Source organism: Kogia breviceps, chromosome 12 (assembly GCF_026419965.1).
Source record: "Kogia breviceps isolate mKogBre1 chromosome 12, mKogBre1 haplotype 1, whole genome shotgun sequence".
In the NCBI taxonomy this organism is placed as follows: domain Eukaryota; kingdom Metazoa; phylum Chordata; class Mammalia; order Artiodactyla; family Physeteridae; genus Kogia; species Kogia breviceps.
Genome location: NC_081321.1, coordinates 1,987,906 through 2,002,735, shown reverse-complemented (window position 1 = coordinate 2,002,735; position 14,830 = coordinate 1,987,906). Strand labels below are relative to the sequence as shown.

The following is a 14,830-nucleotide window of genomic DNA, read 5'->3' as shown; positions in this document are numbered from 1 at the left end:
CCCGGCACTAGCACTAACCAGCCTGCGCTGCTCTTTAACCGACTCCTGTTCGCTGGTTTGACCCATGTGCCACCCCGTGTGCAGCGAGCCCTCGTGTGCTCTGGAAGCGCTGTCCCTGGTTTTTTACTGTTGCTTTGTCACTGTGTGGATGGTGCTGCAAAGCTGTGTTTTCTCCACTCCTTTCCTGTTACGAGAAGCTTGTTGATTTCTGTGAATGGTCTCTTTCTCTTCTTAGGTACAAAGAATGTGCAGATGTTCTAGGTCCATCACCCAGGGTTTATTTCAATCTGATTTCTTGAGTGAAGTGCTTTACCTTCATATGTAGACATCATCTTTAAGTCCCCGATAGGTGATTTTGCAACAGATTTTACTTTCTTTGGAACAGATGTATTGAAGTGATTAGCTTATTTAGTTATCTAGTAAATTAGAAGTAGAATGCAACTTAAAGTCTCTAAATCTATTCAGTAGCTCCATCATCTGTCTAGAGAACTTGAAATTCCATTTCAAACTGTGATAAAATGATTATAAGAAAATAGCTAACACTTGAGTACTTATTATAAGCATTTTATAACCTACTAAGGTAGGTATATTCTCAACCCAATTTATGGATAAGGAAGCTGAGGTAACACAGTGGTGCTCAGGAAACACAGTTAGTAAGAGGCAGAGTTTGATTTTTACACAAGCCATTTATTTGGTTCCGGAACCTGTGCTGGTAAAGCTCTGCACTCCACTGCCCCCTATACTAGCCTGTGCACACATTTGTCTCACAAGTGTCAGGAAAAAACTGCTTCTGAAAATTACGGTAGGATAAGACTGGAATGCAGCATTAAGAGGAAAAAAAAAACCCACGTGTGCTAATTTAGTGTTTGCTATTTATGGACCGCTTTATAGTATAGATAGAAAAGTGAGATATTTTGTCTAAAAGGGTCCAGTTTGGTTTGTTGTAACCGTGTATCGTCTAGAGGAGAAGTTGATCTATAACTTTTTTCCCTCTGCTAGTATTATTAATTTCTTTTTGTGTCGAACAACAGGCTAAACATTCTATACATTTTTTGGGTTTAATCTGTATGCAATACAGTGGCACTGGTTTGCTTTCTCCATCTTACTGACTGGGAAACCAAGGCTTAGAGAGCTAGTTACCCAAGAATACACACTCGTTTGTTCTCACGTGGGATTGACTGCAAAAGCCTTATGCTCCTAACTTTTGAGGAAAATTTGTGCTTCTAAACTCTTCTATTTAGGATATTTTCTTCTTTTTCTCAGTCTTTATGGTCAGTATAGCATTATTTGAGGATTATTTAGTAATGCAGATGATGAGGAAGCTGAGATTTTATATTTATTTTTGATCCCATGGTCCAGAGGTAGCTGGAAATTTGAGTAATCTTTAAGCCATAGTTCTTTAGCTGATGAGGTGAGAACATTTTGAACGTTTCTCCTGACCATTCATGCCACAAGTGCGTTTTTAGTGCATTCTGTTTGTTGGGGGTGGGACGTTGGTTAAGGGATGTCATGAAAGGTGCTACACCATTACAGTATGTGGCAGCGCTCCTGGGTACGAATCTGTGTTACAGGATGGAAGTAGCTGCTGTTTACAGCTATATCTTCCACTGATGTTCTTAGCAGCTGCGAGTATTTTGCATACAGTGAGCACACCGAAATATTTGTTGAATGAATGAATATTATATTAGTAAGTAGAGATTTCATGCGTATGAGAAGAATGCTTGTCTTCCTGCTGGAACAGAACAGTAAATAAGTTTATTTTTAGTGCTCCTTAAAAGTAATTTTAATTACAGTAAAATTTATTTCATACTTTCTCATGGGAAATTGTTCTCAAAAACTTTGTCCCTTATGCCTAAGATTATTACAGTCAAAATACTTTAGATACATTCAACTTTTTAAAAAGTAGTTTTTGTTTCATCAGTGATACTGAGATTACCGACTTCTTGTCAAATTTATACTTCCAAGGGTCTGTATTTTAGTGCATAGCTACCTTGCTTAGGCAGTAGATATCATGTAAAAAACAGATGTGATTTCTGTTAATTTGGCTTACATTTAGAATAAAAGAGTAAAAATTCTTAGAAACACAGTAGAAATGTAAAGGAGGTGTTTGATGTTAAATGTTTTCTAAGTTAAGATGAGAAAAATTTATGGGGGAGTGAGTGGCACCTGTTGATTTATGGATTTTACTCTGTCAGAGTAAATTCACATTTGATGTCGCACATGTAGGTTCTTACAGAAGGCGATTTTGCGTGTTCTTTATTTAGATATATACACATTTATATATATATTTATATATATATTTATTTTATATATATATATATATATATATATATATATATATATATATATATATACTTTTATCCATTTAGTTGATATGACATGTTGTAGGTAATATAACTTTGTAGGTGGAATCTTTTTTTTAGGTCAGTACCCCTAAGTCCTCAAAATTATATAATTTTTAGAAAGCACATGTTTATAATGCCTTATAACATTAAAGTGGCTTTTTAAGAAGGACTTTATGTACACTTTCATTTGAGAATGAAAAAAAACAATGAAAAAATTGTGCAGCTTTTGAGTTTAAATAGCAATAGTAGGAAGTTTCTTTTTTCTTTCTGTATTCCATCTACACTAATCCTGCTGTATGATTTGAAGTTTCTTATGACTTAATAAGATGAAAACTGCTTTAGTCGTGTTCAGATGCTTACTGCTGTGTCATAGTCATCTAAGTGAATTGGGATTTTTCTTCTTCCATTCCTTTTCTAACGGATTTCAAAAGTTTAGGGGAGACAGTAAATGAAAACTGGAAATATTGCTATTAGTTGAATAAGCTTTGGGTTTTTTGGGGGGAGGGGGTCAGCTAAGATTAGATGATGCAAAAAGATGAATTGTGTCCTGTCATAAAGTTAATGCTGTATATCTTGACGTGGATCTGTCAAAGATCCAGATCAGAGGTGGTGGTTTTATTACTTTTTTCCTTACACTGCTTTTTCTTCCTCTCTAGATTGGTCAGGTGAAGCAGGAGCTGTCCAGAAAGGACACAGAACTACTAGCCCTACAGACAAAGCTAGAAACACTCACCAACCAGTTCTCAGACAGCAAGCAACACATTGAAGTGCTGAAGGAGTCCTTGACTGCTAAGGAGCAGAGGGCTGCCATCCTGCAGACCGAGGTGAAAGGAGTTGTGGGATTTGCATGGAGCCCATTCCTTAGCACCTTTTCTTGTGTATTACCTGTGCACTTCTTGTTGCATTGAGATACGGGAGCTATGAATAATGTTATGTTGGATTCTTTAGCGATGTGGTCAGTTATAGTACTAAACTATAACCATCTTGTTTCTATTGTTCTTGTATCTAACAAATTAAACCAGTGCAGTTAATGTATGTTTTTGATACTTCAGACTTTGACTAAGTCTGTGCTTCTAAGTAGACTTTAAACTAATGTTATGAAATGAAAAGATAGTTGTAAAAGCATTTGTCCTCACCCATGGTAAATCTTTCAGTCATGAATGGGAGTGAGCTTGGTCAGCCTCTGTTGGGTTATTAATTAAGTGTCCTTAATTTTTGGTATTATGAATAGCTTTAAGTAGGCAAACTGTGGAATCTAGAAATGTTTGAGATAAATCTTGTTTTGAACTGCAGATTATTAGACACGTGCCTTCATGTCCTGTTTGAAAATAAAGTTAGCATTTTTAGAAATATTAGAAGATTATCTAGTCTGCCAGCCTTGATTAGAGGTAGGAACACACTAAATAATTACAGACAGATGAGAATCTATCATATTTGCAATGAGAAGGAATTGATGATGCTATTTGGATTTACTGACTTAAGGAAAATATTTTCTAAAGATCTCAGTGAAATAGAGAATTTAGGTAGGAATAGGTAAGCAGTTCTGCGGTATAGAAGAAAAATAAAGCATATAGTATGGATTAATTTTTTTCTTTTCTTTTAAAGAACAAGATAATAGATAAATGAAGGCATAGTGTAATGAAAAAAAAAATGGGTAGTAAAAAGAATGTATAAAAACATCTTAGACCCAGAAGTTCAGAATCTTCAAGCGAGGAGGAACGGGAAAATGACCAAATTGTTTCATGTAGTATTTTATTGTTTTACAGTTTGGGATTTTGTTGAAAATGAGAGATTTTGATGATGTATTTATAATTTTCCTTACAACTTAAACTTTTTCTATTTTGATCACGTTTCATTTTATCATGATACCTCAGAGGGATATTTTGGGATAAATAAGGCTCTGGCTCTGGAGTCACAGCTACTGAGTGTGAACTTCAGTTTTACCACTTGCTACCAGGTGCAGGTTCCTGGGCACATTACTTAAGTTCATTGTGCCTCATTTTACATCTGTAAGATGAAGAGGAGTTCTTGCCTTATTAGATTGTTAGCATTAAACTAACTTATTCACTCCTAGTGCCTGGCACATAGTAAGGTCTTTGTCTGTCAGTTATTGGTCTCATTCTAATTCTTGTAATACTATCAGCTAATATATGTAAACTGTTAAAACGGTAAGAGAACATTGTTGCTTTTCTTTTCATTGGCATAAATTTTATGTAGAAGGTCTGCTATTTAATATTTTTATCAGGCTAAATTAAGGTTTATTCAGGAAATTGCAAATACAGAATTATCTGAAAAATGTTACCTGCAAATTTATTAATTTGTGGCTTTATTAAGAGTTTTTCACATCAATGCCTGGTATGCATGCAGTACTACAAAAGGTCAGAAGGGGGCGCCAGTGTTTTGGAGGTGCGCCTGTTGCCAAGTTTGCTGCTGCGATAGTTTTGGATGGAGGTGGCAGGTGTGGGAACCAGGGAACCAGGCAGTTCGTTAATGATAATGCAAACACTTAAAAGCTTGTCACAGTCTAATAGATGACTTCTTCCCTTTGGCAATCCACCCTTCTCTTTGTACCCCCCTCTGAAATAGTGTTCTTATTAGCTAGGTCTCACACAGATGGGCTTGTGATGGGTTTCTTGTACCATAGAGAACAAAGACTGTATTTGTGGTCATTCTTGGATGGTTTTTATATTTGTTTTTAGGACTGAGTTTCAGCAATTACCCCTGTAAGTTATTAGGACAACTGCTCAAATATAAGGGTCTCATTCTAAAAGATAACAGTAGAAAAGCTAACTTCCTTTTGAATTTGGGGTGCTTATATGAATGTTATATGCCTGTTTATCAGGATTTGCTTTTTTTTCTTAAATTACTGTGGTGACACTTGACAAGGCTTACTGTTTCCAAAGCAGCTTTCTCTTGTTGGATCCCATAAAAGACAGTTTGAACCAGCTCTTTGAAAGTTCTCACCTATTTCTGTAATTGCTATATTTCTGTTCCTATAATTGCTCTTTTAAAAAAAATAAATTTATTTTATTTATTTATTTTTGGCTGCATTAGGTCTTCGTTGCTGCGTTCGGGCTTTCTCTAGTTGGAGGCGAGCGGGGGCTACTCTTTGTTGTGGTGCACGGGCTTCTCATTGTGGTGGCTTCTCTTGTTTCAGAGCACAGTCTCTAGGCTTGCAGGCTTCAGTAGTTGTGGCACACGGGCTCAGTAGTTGTGGCGTGCAGGCTCAGTAGTTGTGGCACACGGGCTTAGTTGCTCCGTGGTGTGTGGGATCTTCCCCGACCAGGGCTCGATCCTGTGTCCCCTGCATTGGCAGGCGGATTCTTAACCACTGTGCCACCAGGGAAGCCCCCTATAATTGCTCTTAATCGATCTCATCCTCCTCTCTGAAGCTACCCTAGACTTTCATCCAGTTCTCAAATCGCTAAATTAAGCACATATGAAAAAGAACATGGATTCAGGAGTTTTTTGTTTTTTGTTTTTTAATTTTAAAATTCTTTAAGGAAAAACGGGATGTGGGAAGAGACCTGTTTTTTTTCCCTGTTCAGGGTCCATGGTATGAGGTCCTTTTGTGTTGGGCAGTGTACAGTATATAGTCTCTATGGAATTGCTCCTGTTTTATAAACATCTCCGTTAATCTCTTGACCTTCACAGAGGTGGTCTGGATTTAGTAGCACTGTGGTCAAAGCATGGGCTTTGGAGTCAGACCTAAGCTTGAAATAGCCTTCTACCTTTATTAATTATGCGACCTTGGATGAGTTATTTTACCTCTGTAATCCTCCATTTTCTCATCTGTCACTGAGAATAATAATAATACTAACTTCCTAAGGTTAGAATAGATGTTTAATGTGGCTAGAATAGATTTTTAAATTCTGAAGTTCTTATCTGAATTTGGAGGTGAATATTAAACATCAGTGGGTTTAAAATATCGCCGCTGGTTTTTTAGATGATAACTTTGTAGCCCCCCCCCACCTTCGTACAGATAGACTGTGCACTGTTGAATGACACATCTCTGCCTGTGGCCTTTTGCAAGTTTCTCTGAGCTCTTCAACCTTTTGTTGGAATGTCAAACAGAACTCAGTGCAGTTTGTTGAAGTAGCCTTTTAAAAAGGTCTGCTTGGGCTTCCCCGGTGGTGCAGTGGTTGAGAGCCCGCCTGCCGATGCAGGGGACACGGGTTCGTGCCCCGGTCCGGGAGGATCCCACGTGCCGCAGAGCGGCTGGGCCCATGAGCCATGGCCGCTGGGCCTGCGTGTCCGGAGCCTGTGCTCCGCAACAGGAGAGGCCACAGCAGTGAGAGGCCCGCGTACCACAAAAAAAAAAAAAAAAAAAAAAAAAAGGTCTGCTTGTGTACACTGTCAGTCTCATGACCCAACGCCCTTCATTCATCCTCCTTTCTAGATGGGAACAGTGGGAGATGTGGTGATAGGAAATTACACTTAGTGATCTTGGGCAAGTCACTTAGTTTCGGCTTTGGTTTCCTCAGCTTTAAAATTAGGAGTAGTTTAGATTATTTAATTTTTAAAAAATTTATGGGGACTTCCCTGGTGGCGCAGTGGTTAAGAATCTGCCTGCCAAAGCAGGGGACATGGGTTCGAGCCCTGGTCCAGGAAGATCCCACATGCCACCGAGCAACTAAGCCCGTGCGCCACAACTACTGAGCCTGCGCGCCACAGCTACTGAGCCCATGTGCCACAACTACTGAAGCCCGCGCACCTAGAGCCCGTGCTCCGCAACAAGAGAAGCCACCGCAATGAGAAGCCCGTGTACCGCAACTAAGAGTAGCCCCAGCTCGCCACAACTAAAAAAAGCCTGTGCGCAGCAATGAAGACCCAACACAGCCAAATAAATAAATACATAAATTTTTTAAAAATTTATGAAATACAGGAAAAATGCAGAAAATAATATAGTAGACAGTACTCAGATTTAACTTACATTTATGTTTGACCACATTAGGTGATCTTTAAAGGTCCTTTAAAAGAAAAGATTTTTTTTAAAAAGCTCATTCTAAACTAAATATTCAGTGAAAGCAGAGACTTTTGTTAGAATCTCAGGGTTTTAGAACTGGTTGGGTCTAGGAACAGGCTAGGAATAAATATTCGGAAGTTGTTGTTACGGGGGTAGTGGCTAAAGCCTTAGGGATGAATTGGTTTCTCCAGAGGAAGGTTGTATAGAGTGAGATGTAAAGAGGGGGGAAATGACAGAGGATCCTGTGAAGAAAACTGAAAAGGTGTGGTCAGAGAGCTAGAAAGGCAGTGAGTCATATAATTGCAAAAGAGGAATTATAGGAAACATGCCATTGTTACTGGCATGCAGTTACTAGTGCTAATGTGCTCTTAGGTAGATCTGTTTATTGATGTAAAACAAAAGAAGGTTCAGATGGGTTGAGATAATTAATACTTTTGTGATCTGAAGTAAAAGGCCAAAACAGCGAGGTAGCCATTTTTCTGTTCATGTCCATTGGTAGAGAAAAGTCTTGTGGAGGAAAAACCTTCTGATTTCGTTGAAGTTGGCATAACCTGTTTGCCACAGACCTTGATGCTTGGCAAGATGGTTAGACGCGCTTCCTCCAGCTCAGCTGATGTGAATAAATAAGGTCTTATTCCTCCTGCCAAGAAGGGTGTTAGGGTGACGACTGTGTGTCCTCCTACTCTCTGAGGGGTTTTCCTGAATGTTTTTTGTGGTTTGCAAAATACGGACCTCACGCAAAATTATACTCTGAATTTAGTTCACACTAAACCAAAAGATCAGTGTAGAATTCAGAGCAATTAATCTAGTAGTAGCATAGTGGGTTTTGTGGTTATTTTTATCTCAGATCTCCAGACCAGCCCATTTAAATTCTGCATTGCATGAAAAAGCAGACCAAGAAAAAATGTACACAGGTGATTTGAATTGAAAAGATCACTTAGTTAATTAGGCTATGGGCTTGGGTAGTTTCTGTGGCTAATATTTGTGATATGAAATATTTTTAATATCAAAACCTGCATTTCCCACTGCAATAACACCAGAGGTTTGTATGTTTATAACAAGAGTTTTCATTCTTTACCTTTTTCAGTCACCAATTCTTGTGGGTCTCACACCTGACATTCCCTCAAATCGGCATGCGGGTATTTATGAGCGGTTAGCGCAGGCCCATTTCCAGGTCACTTAGCAGAGTCAGGGATCTAACGGAAAAGTGCGGCTGGGGCATCTGGGTACTTTTGGTGAAGAAGCAGCAGTATGAGGCCTCACAGTTACTATCCGGAGGCATTGGTCCCATCAGAATGAGAAACATTTAGAAGTGATGAGGGACGTTTTCCTGCTGTATTCTGATTCCTGACCCACAGATGGAAAGCCTTTCATTTTTCTGAAATTAATGCTGAGAAGAACTGAGAGACAAGGCAGTTCAGGCTTATCTACAGGTTTAAATGTCTGGGCTTTTGACTTCTGCAATAAGAATTTAATAGTGTATTTCAGGGGTATTGGGTAAAATGTTTTTAAGGTGAGTTGCTTTGTTTTTTTGCTTGTGGTTATTGGAATATATAGAATACATATTAGAGGTGGAATATATAGTGTACAGAATACAAATTAGAATGTAGGAATTAGGTAGAAATGACTTGGCATGAGATTGATTTATTTTTAGTTTCCCGGCATGTGTACTTTCTAAGACTTTGACCTCTTTAACTGTGCAGCGGGTCAGAGGGTTCAAGGAGCTCCCTCTTGACTCGCCCTGACTGATGGATGCCCTGTAATGGGTTCACTAATAGGAACCACATCTGATACTGTCAGATGGGACTAGTAGCCATGTAGGCGGGCTGGAGCTGAGCCTCAACAAACGCCAGGTGGATAAGGGTCAGTGAGTTCTTCTGGCATCTCAACAGCCTGGTCGTTGAATTTCCTATTCACAAGCATCTTCACTCTGTGGTGGCAGTTCTTTTCTCCCTGTTGAATAAATATTCAGTCTGTTCTGACATTTTCCTTCCGGACCTTTTTCCCTCTTTGCATAGAGGAGTGTTTCTGATTTTAACAGGTAGATGAAGGAAAACTGGGGGTAACTTAAGGAATTTTGTCACCTTGCACTCTAGAAAGGACCATTGGAGAACTCAAGTGGTGATCAAGTGTTCCATCTTTGTTCTACATTGGATTTTAATTCTTGCTCTGAGCTCTCTAGTGCTGAAATCAGGCACCAAAACTGGAAATTTGTAATGTAACATCTTTTGCTTTCTTCTCAAAGTACCAGTTTTGCCAGTTACCATGGGAAATTGAAATTTTCCACAGGGAAAATACAAGGGAAGAAAATACGATGCTTGAGAATAGAATTCTGAGAGGACTTTTGATATATTGTGTATGTGGTTGGCAAGCATATACATGACCTTGTGCAGAAAGGTTCAGAAGTGTGAGGGTAGAATGAAGAAAACTGTTTACTGCAGAAGTAAAGGTTTGTAAAAATAAACGTGACTGGGAAAAAAAAGACGATGTGAGGCTGTATTTGAAATGATTGCTCAGGCTGGGAGAAAAACAAATAAAACCAGAATGGAGGTGAATAACAAAAAGTTAGGGATGATAGATCAGAGGTTATACTTTGGACAAAGAGTAAATTTAGTAAGCATGGAAGAAAGGAAAGAACTGTGTTTCAGAAATAAGATTTTCAGAGTTTGAAAGTTCTTAGGTGGACCTTTCCAGAATGTAATAAGGTTTACCCTGTATCATTAATTAAAGTAGAATAGAGGAAAATTAGAGGTGCGAGAGTGTTTATTGAGGGGGTAGTGGAACTTGTGCTGACAAATTGTAAATGGGACCTGAAAAGACGACTTCCCCAATTTTTGGCTTGATGACACTGGTGGCATTGAAGTGGTTGAGAGAAATACAGTTTAGCAGAATGAAATGTTGTTTATTTACATGTTTTTCCTCTCCAGCATGATCCAACATAATTCGTAAGTACATGATGGCTTATCTATCAGTCTCAAATGAGACTGGTCTCCTAGGAAATTTTCCACAATACTTATTGAGCAGTAAGTGCCACTAAACATACAGTACTGGTTCTCAGATATTTTATTGTTTTGATATAATATAGTTTCGATATGTTATTGATGTAATAATATAGTTATGATATAATGTAATAATAATAATAATTCCTGATGTTTTGGTATTCTCTCTGTGAGTCATTACCCATATTACCTATTTTTAAAAAATAAATTAATTAATTGTTGGGCTGCATTGGGTCTTCGTTGCTGCACGTGGGCTTTCTCTAGTTGCGGTGAGCGGGGGCTACTTTGTTGCAGTGCACAGGCTTCTTATTGCAGTGGCTTCTCATTGCAGAGCATGGGCTCTAGGCACAAAGGCTTCAGTAGTTGTGGCACACGGGCTGAGTAGCTGTGGCTCGCGGGCTCTAGAGCGCAGGCTCAGTAGTTGTGGCGCACGGGCTTAGTTGCTCTGCGGCATGTAGGATCTTCCTGGGCCAGGGCTCGAACCCATGTCCCCTGCATTGGCAGGAGGATTCTTAACCACTGCGCCACCAGGGAAGTCCGACCTATTTTTTTCTTTGTGGGTTATTCTACATTCAGACAGGAAAAATAATATAGGACAAGTTCAAGATTAAAGATATTTGTAGAAACATACTTGTTATCTTAGATGTGCTCTGTCAGTGTGGTAGCCACCAGCCACATGTGGCTATTGAGCACTTGAAACGTGGCAAGTCCAGATTGAGATGTGTCGTAAGTGTCAATTACAATATGCATTGGGCTTTGGAGACTTAGAGTGCAAAGCAGAAATGTACAATAGCTTGTTAATAGTTTTTTAATATAGACTATAGGTTTGAAATGACAATAATGTATATATATTAGATTAAATAAAATATATTATTAAAATTAATTTTACCTATTCCTTTATCACTTTTTTTGTGTGTGTGTGGTACGCGGGCCTCTCACTGTTGTGGCCTCTCCCATTGCGGAGCACAGGCTCCGGACGCGCAGGCTCAGTGGCCATGGCACATGGGCCCAGCCACTCTGTGGCATGTGGGATCTTTCAGAACTGGGGCACGAACCCGTGTCCCCTGCATCAGCAGGTGGATTCTCAACCACTGTGCCACCAGGGAACGCCCCCTTTATCACTTTTTAATGTGGCTGCTAGAAAATTAAAAATTTCATAAGTGGCTTGCATGTATGACTCATGTTATATTTTTGTTGAACAGAAAGAAACCCACCTCCCTGTTCTTCTGTAATCAAATGTGTAACTATTTGCTGAATTATAAATCCTTAGTGGGAAAGCAAAAAAACAAAAGAATTTGGTGTGTGAGTATGTTTAATGAAATTTGCTGTGAATAGATTTTAAAATAAGTACAAAATGCCAATGGCATTCTTCATAGAACTAGAATAATTCTAAAGTTTGTGTGGAAACACAAAAGACCCTAAATAGCCAAAACAGTCTTGAGAAAGAACAACAAAGCTGGAGGTTTCATGCCCCCTGATTTCAAACTATATTATAAAGCTGCAGTAATCAAAACAGTATGGTACTGGCACAAAACATGGATCAATGGCACATAGTAGAGAGCCCAGAAACGCATCCACATTTATATGGGCAATTAATCTATGACAAAGGGCCAAGAATACACAGTGGGGAAAAGACAGCTTCTTCAACCAACGATTTTGGGAAAACTGGGCAGCTACATGAAAAATAATGAAACTGGACTGCTCTCTCACACCATGCACAAAAACAAGTTCAAAATGGATTAAAAGGACTTCCTTGGTGGCACAGGGGTTAAGAATCCGCCTGCCAATGCAGGGGACATGGGTTTGAGCCCTGGTCCAGGAAGATCCCACGTGCCACAGAACAACTAAACCTATGCACCACAACTACTGAGCCTGCGCTCTAGAGCCCGCATGCCACAGCTGCTGAATCCTGTGTGCCTAGAGCACGTGCTCCACAACAAGACAAACTGCCACAATGAGAAGCCCACGCACCACAACAAAGAGTAGCCCCCGCTCGCCGCAACTAGAGAAAGCCCGCGTGCAGCAACGAAGACGCAATGCAGTCAAAAATAAATTAATTTTAAAAAATAACCGAAAAACCAAAATGGATTAAAAACTTAAATGTGAGACCTGAAACCATAAAACTTCTAGAAGAAAACATAGGCAGTACCCTCTTCAACATCGGTCTTAGTAATTTTTTGGGGGTATGTCTCCTCCGGCAAGGGAAACAGGCAAAACTAAACAAGTGGGACCACATCAAACTACAAAGTGTTTGCACAGCAAAGGAAAGAAACTATTAACAAAAAGACCACCTACTGAATTGGAGAAGATATTTGCAGATAATATATTCAATAAGGGGTTAACATCCAAAATATACAAAGTACTCATACAAGTCAACATCAAAAAAACCACAGTTGATTAAAAAATGGGCAGAGAGGGCTTCCCTGGTGGCGCAGTGGTTGAGAGTCCGCCTGCCAATGCAGGGGACATGGGTTCGTGCCCCGGTCCGGGAAGATCCCACATGCTGTGGAGCGGCTAGGCCCATGAGCCATGGCCGCTGAGCCTGTGCGTCTGGAGCCTGTGCTCCGCAACGGGAGAGGCCACAACAGTGAGAGGCCCGTGTACCGCAAAAAAAAAAAAAAAGGGCAGAGGATCTGAGTAGACATTTTTCCAAAGAAGACATACCGATGGCCAACAGGCACATGAAAAGATGCTCAACATCACTGACCATCAGGGAAATGTAAATCAAAGCTACAATGAGATATCACCTCACACCTGTCAGAGTGGCTGTTATCCAAAAGACGACAAATCACAAGTGTTGGTGAGTCTGTGGTCTGTGGAGAAAAGGGAATCCTTGTGCACTGTTGGTAGGAATGTAAGTTGGTGCAGCCACTATGGAAAACAGTATGGAGTGTCCTCAAAAAATTAAAAGTAGAACTGTTGTATGATCAGGCAGTTCACTCTGGTGTATTTATCTGAAGAAAACAAAAGCACTAATTATAAGAGATACATACACCCCTATGTTCATTACAGCATTAATGAACCAAGATATGGATGCAACCTAAGTGTCCATCAGTGGATGAATGGATAAAGAAGATGTTGTCTGTGTATGTGTATATTATTATTCAGCCATGAGAAAGAAGGAAATCCTGCTGTTTGTGACAACATGGATGGGCCTTGAGGACATTATGCTAAGTGAAGTAAGCCAGACAGAGAAAGCCAAATACTGTGTGATTTCGCATATATGTGGGATCTAAAAAAGCACATGAACAAACATAGCAAAACTGAAACAGAATTACAGATACAGAGAACAAACAGGTAGTTGCCAGAGGAGAGGAGGATGGGGAGAGGAAATAAACAGGTGAGGGAGATTAAGAGGGACAAACTTCCAGTTACAAAATAAATGAGTCAAGGGGATGAAATGTACAGTGTGGGGAACACAGTCAGTAACTGGAATATTATTGTGTGGTGACGAATTGTAATAGACTTTCTGACATGTGTAGTAACATCAGCTTACACTGTTGTGTTTCGGGAAGTAACGTAGGGCTGTAGTAGGTCAGTTATACTTGAAAAACAAACAAACTCAGAACAAGAGACCAGATATGTGGTTAACAGAGTTGAGGAATCAGGGGAGGGGAGATTGGATGAAGACAGTGAAAAGGTACAAATGTCCAGATATCAGGTAAATAAGTACTAGGGGTGCAGTGCACAACAGGATAAAGATAATCAGCACGGCTGTGTGTTGTACGTGAAAGTCATTAAGGGAGAAAATCCCAAGAGTTCTCATCACAAGGAAAAGGTTATTTTCTATTTCTTTAATTTTGTATCTGTATGAGACAATGGATGTTCACAAAACTTACTGTGATAATCACTTCATGACGCATGGAAGTCAAATAATTATGTTGTATGTTTTAAACTTACACAGTGCCATATGTCAGTTATATCTCAAAACTGGAAGAAAAAATAAGTACTTATATTAGATTTCTAATTATTTTAAAGTTATATCTAATGGATGGTATTAAACTTTGGTGATAAAGGTACCTGGATACCAAGCTTTAGCTGACTAGTCTTGAGATCTGAAAGTAGACCTTGCTTTGCCTTACAGATCTCTAAGTGCATTATGGGATTGTAAGCTGCAGCTAGGTTGTATTCTCTGATACAGCAAGTGTCATGTTTGGTGACGCTTACGGTTTTCTTTCTAATTTTAGATTTTCTAAAGCAGTGTAGCATCACTTGGGAACTTGTTAGAAATACTGATTCTTGAGCCCCAACCCTGCCAAATTAGAAACTGGTGGCTTGGCCTGGCATTCTGTTTAAATCCTCCAAATGATTCTAAAATTTGAGAAACATAATAGATTATACCACTTTTATAGAAGTAGCACAGTTCAACCCCTTTATATAAAATTCTCCAATTTTGTCCCCTTTATTCAGATCTATTTATTTTGATTACACCGTAATTTAACGGATGTAAATTTTATTTTATTATGGAAGTGCTCACAAAATTTTAGGGTTTCATTTCTAAATAGTCACAGTTGTATTTA

At 39.2% G+C, this 14,830-nt stretch overlaps 1 protein-coding gene across 6 annotated transcripts in view; it reads left to right on the top strand.

Annotated features, from left to right (window-relative positions):
- The window catches only part of ERC1 (ELKS/RAB6-interacting/CAST family member 1), a 368,179-nt gene that overhangs the window by 94,922 nt on the left and 258,427 nt on the right, over positions 1 to 14,830 (top strand). For all 6 annotated transcript variants that reach the window (XM_067008464.1, XM_067008463.1, XM_067008466.1 and 3 more), the window contains one exon: positions 3,002 to 3,169. In XM_067008464.1, the coding sequence (XP_066864565.1) occupies positions 3,002 to 3,169 (168 nt within the window). The remainder of the gene's footprint in view (positions 1 to 3,001; positions 3,170 to 14,830) is intronic.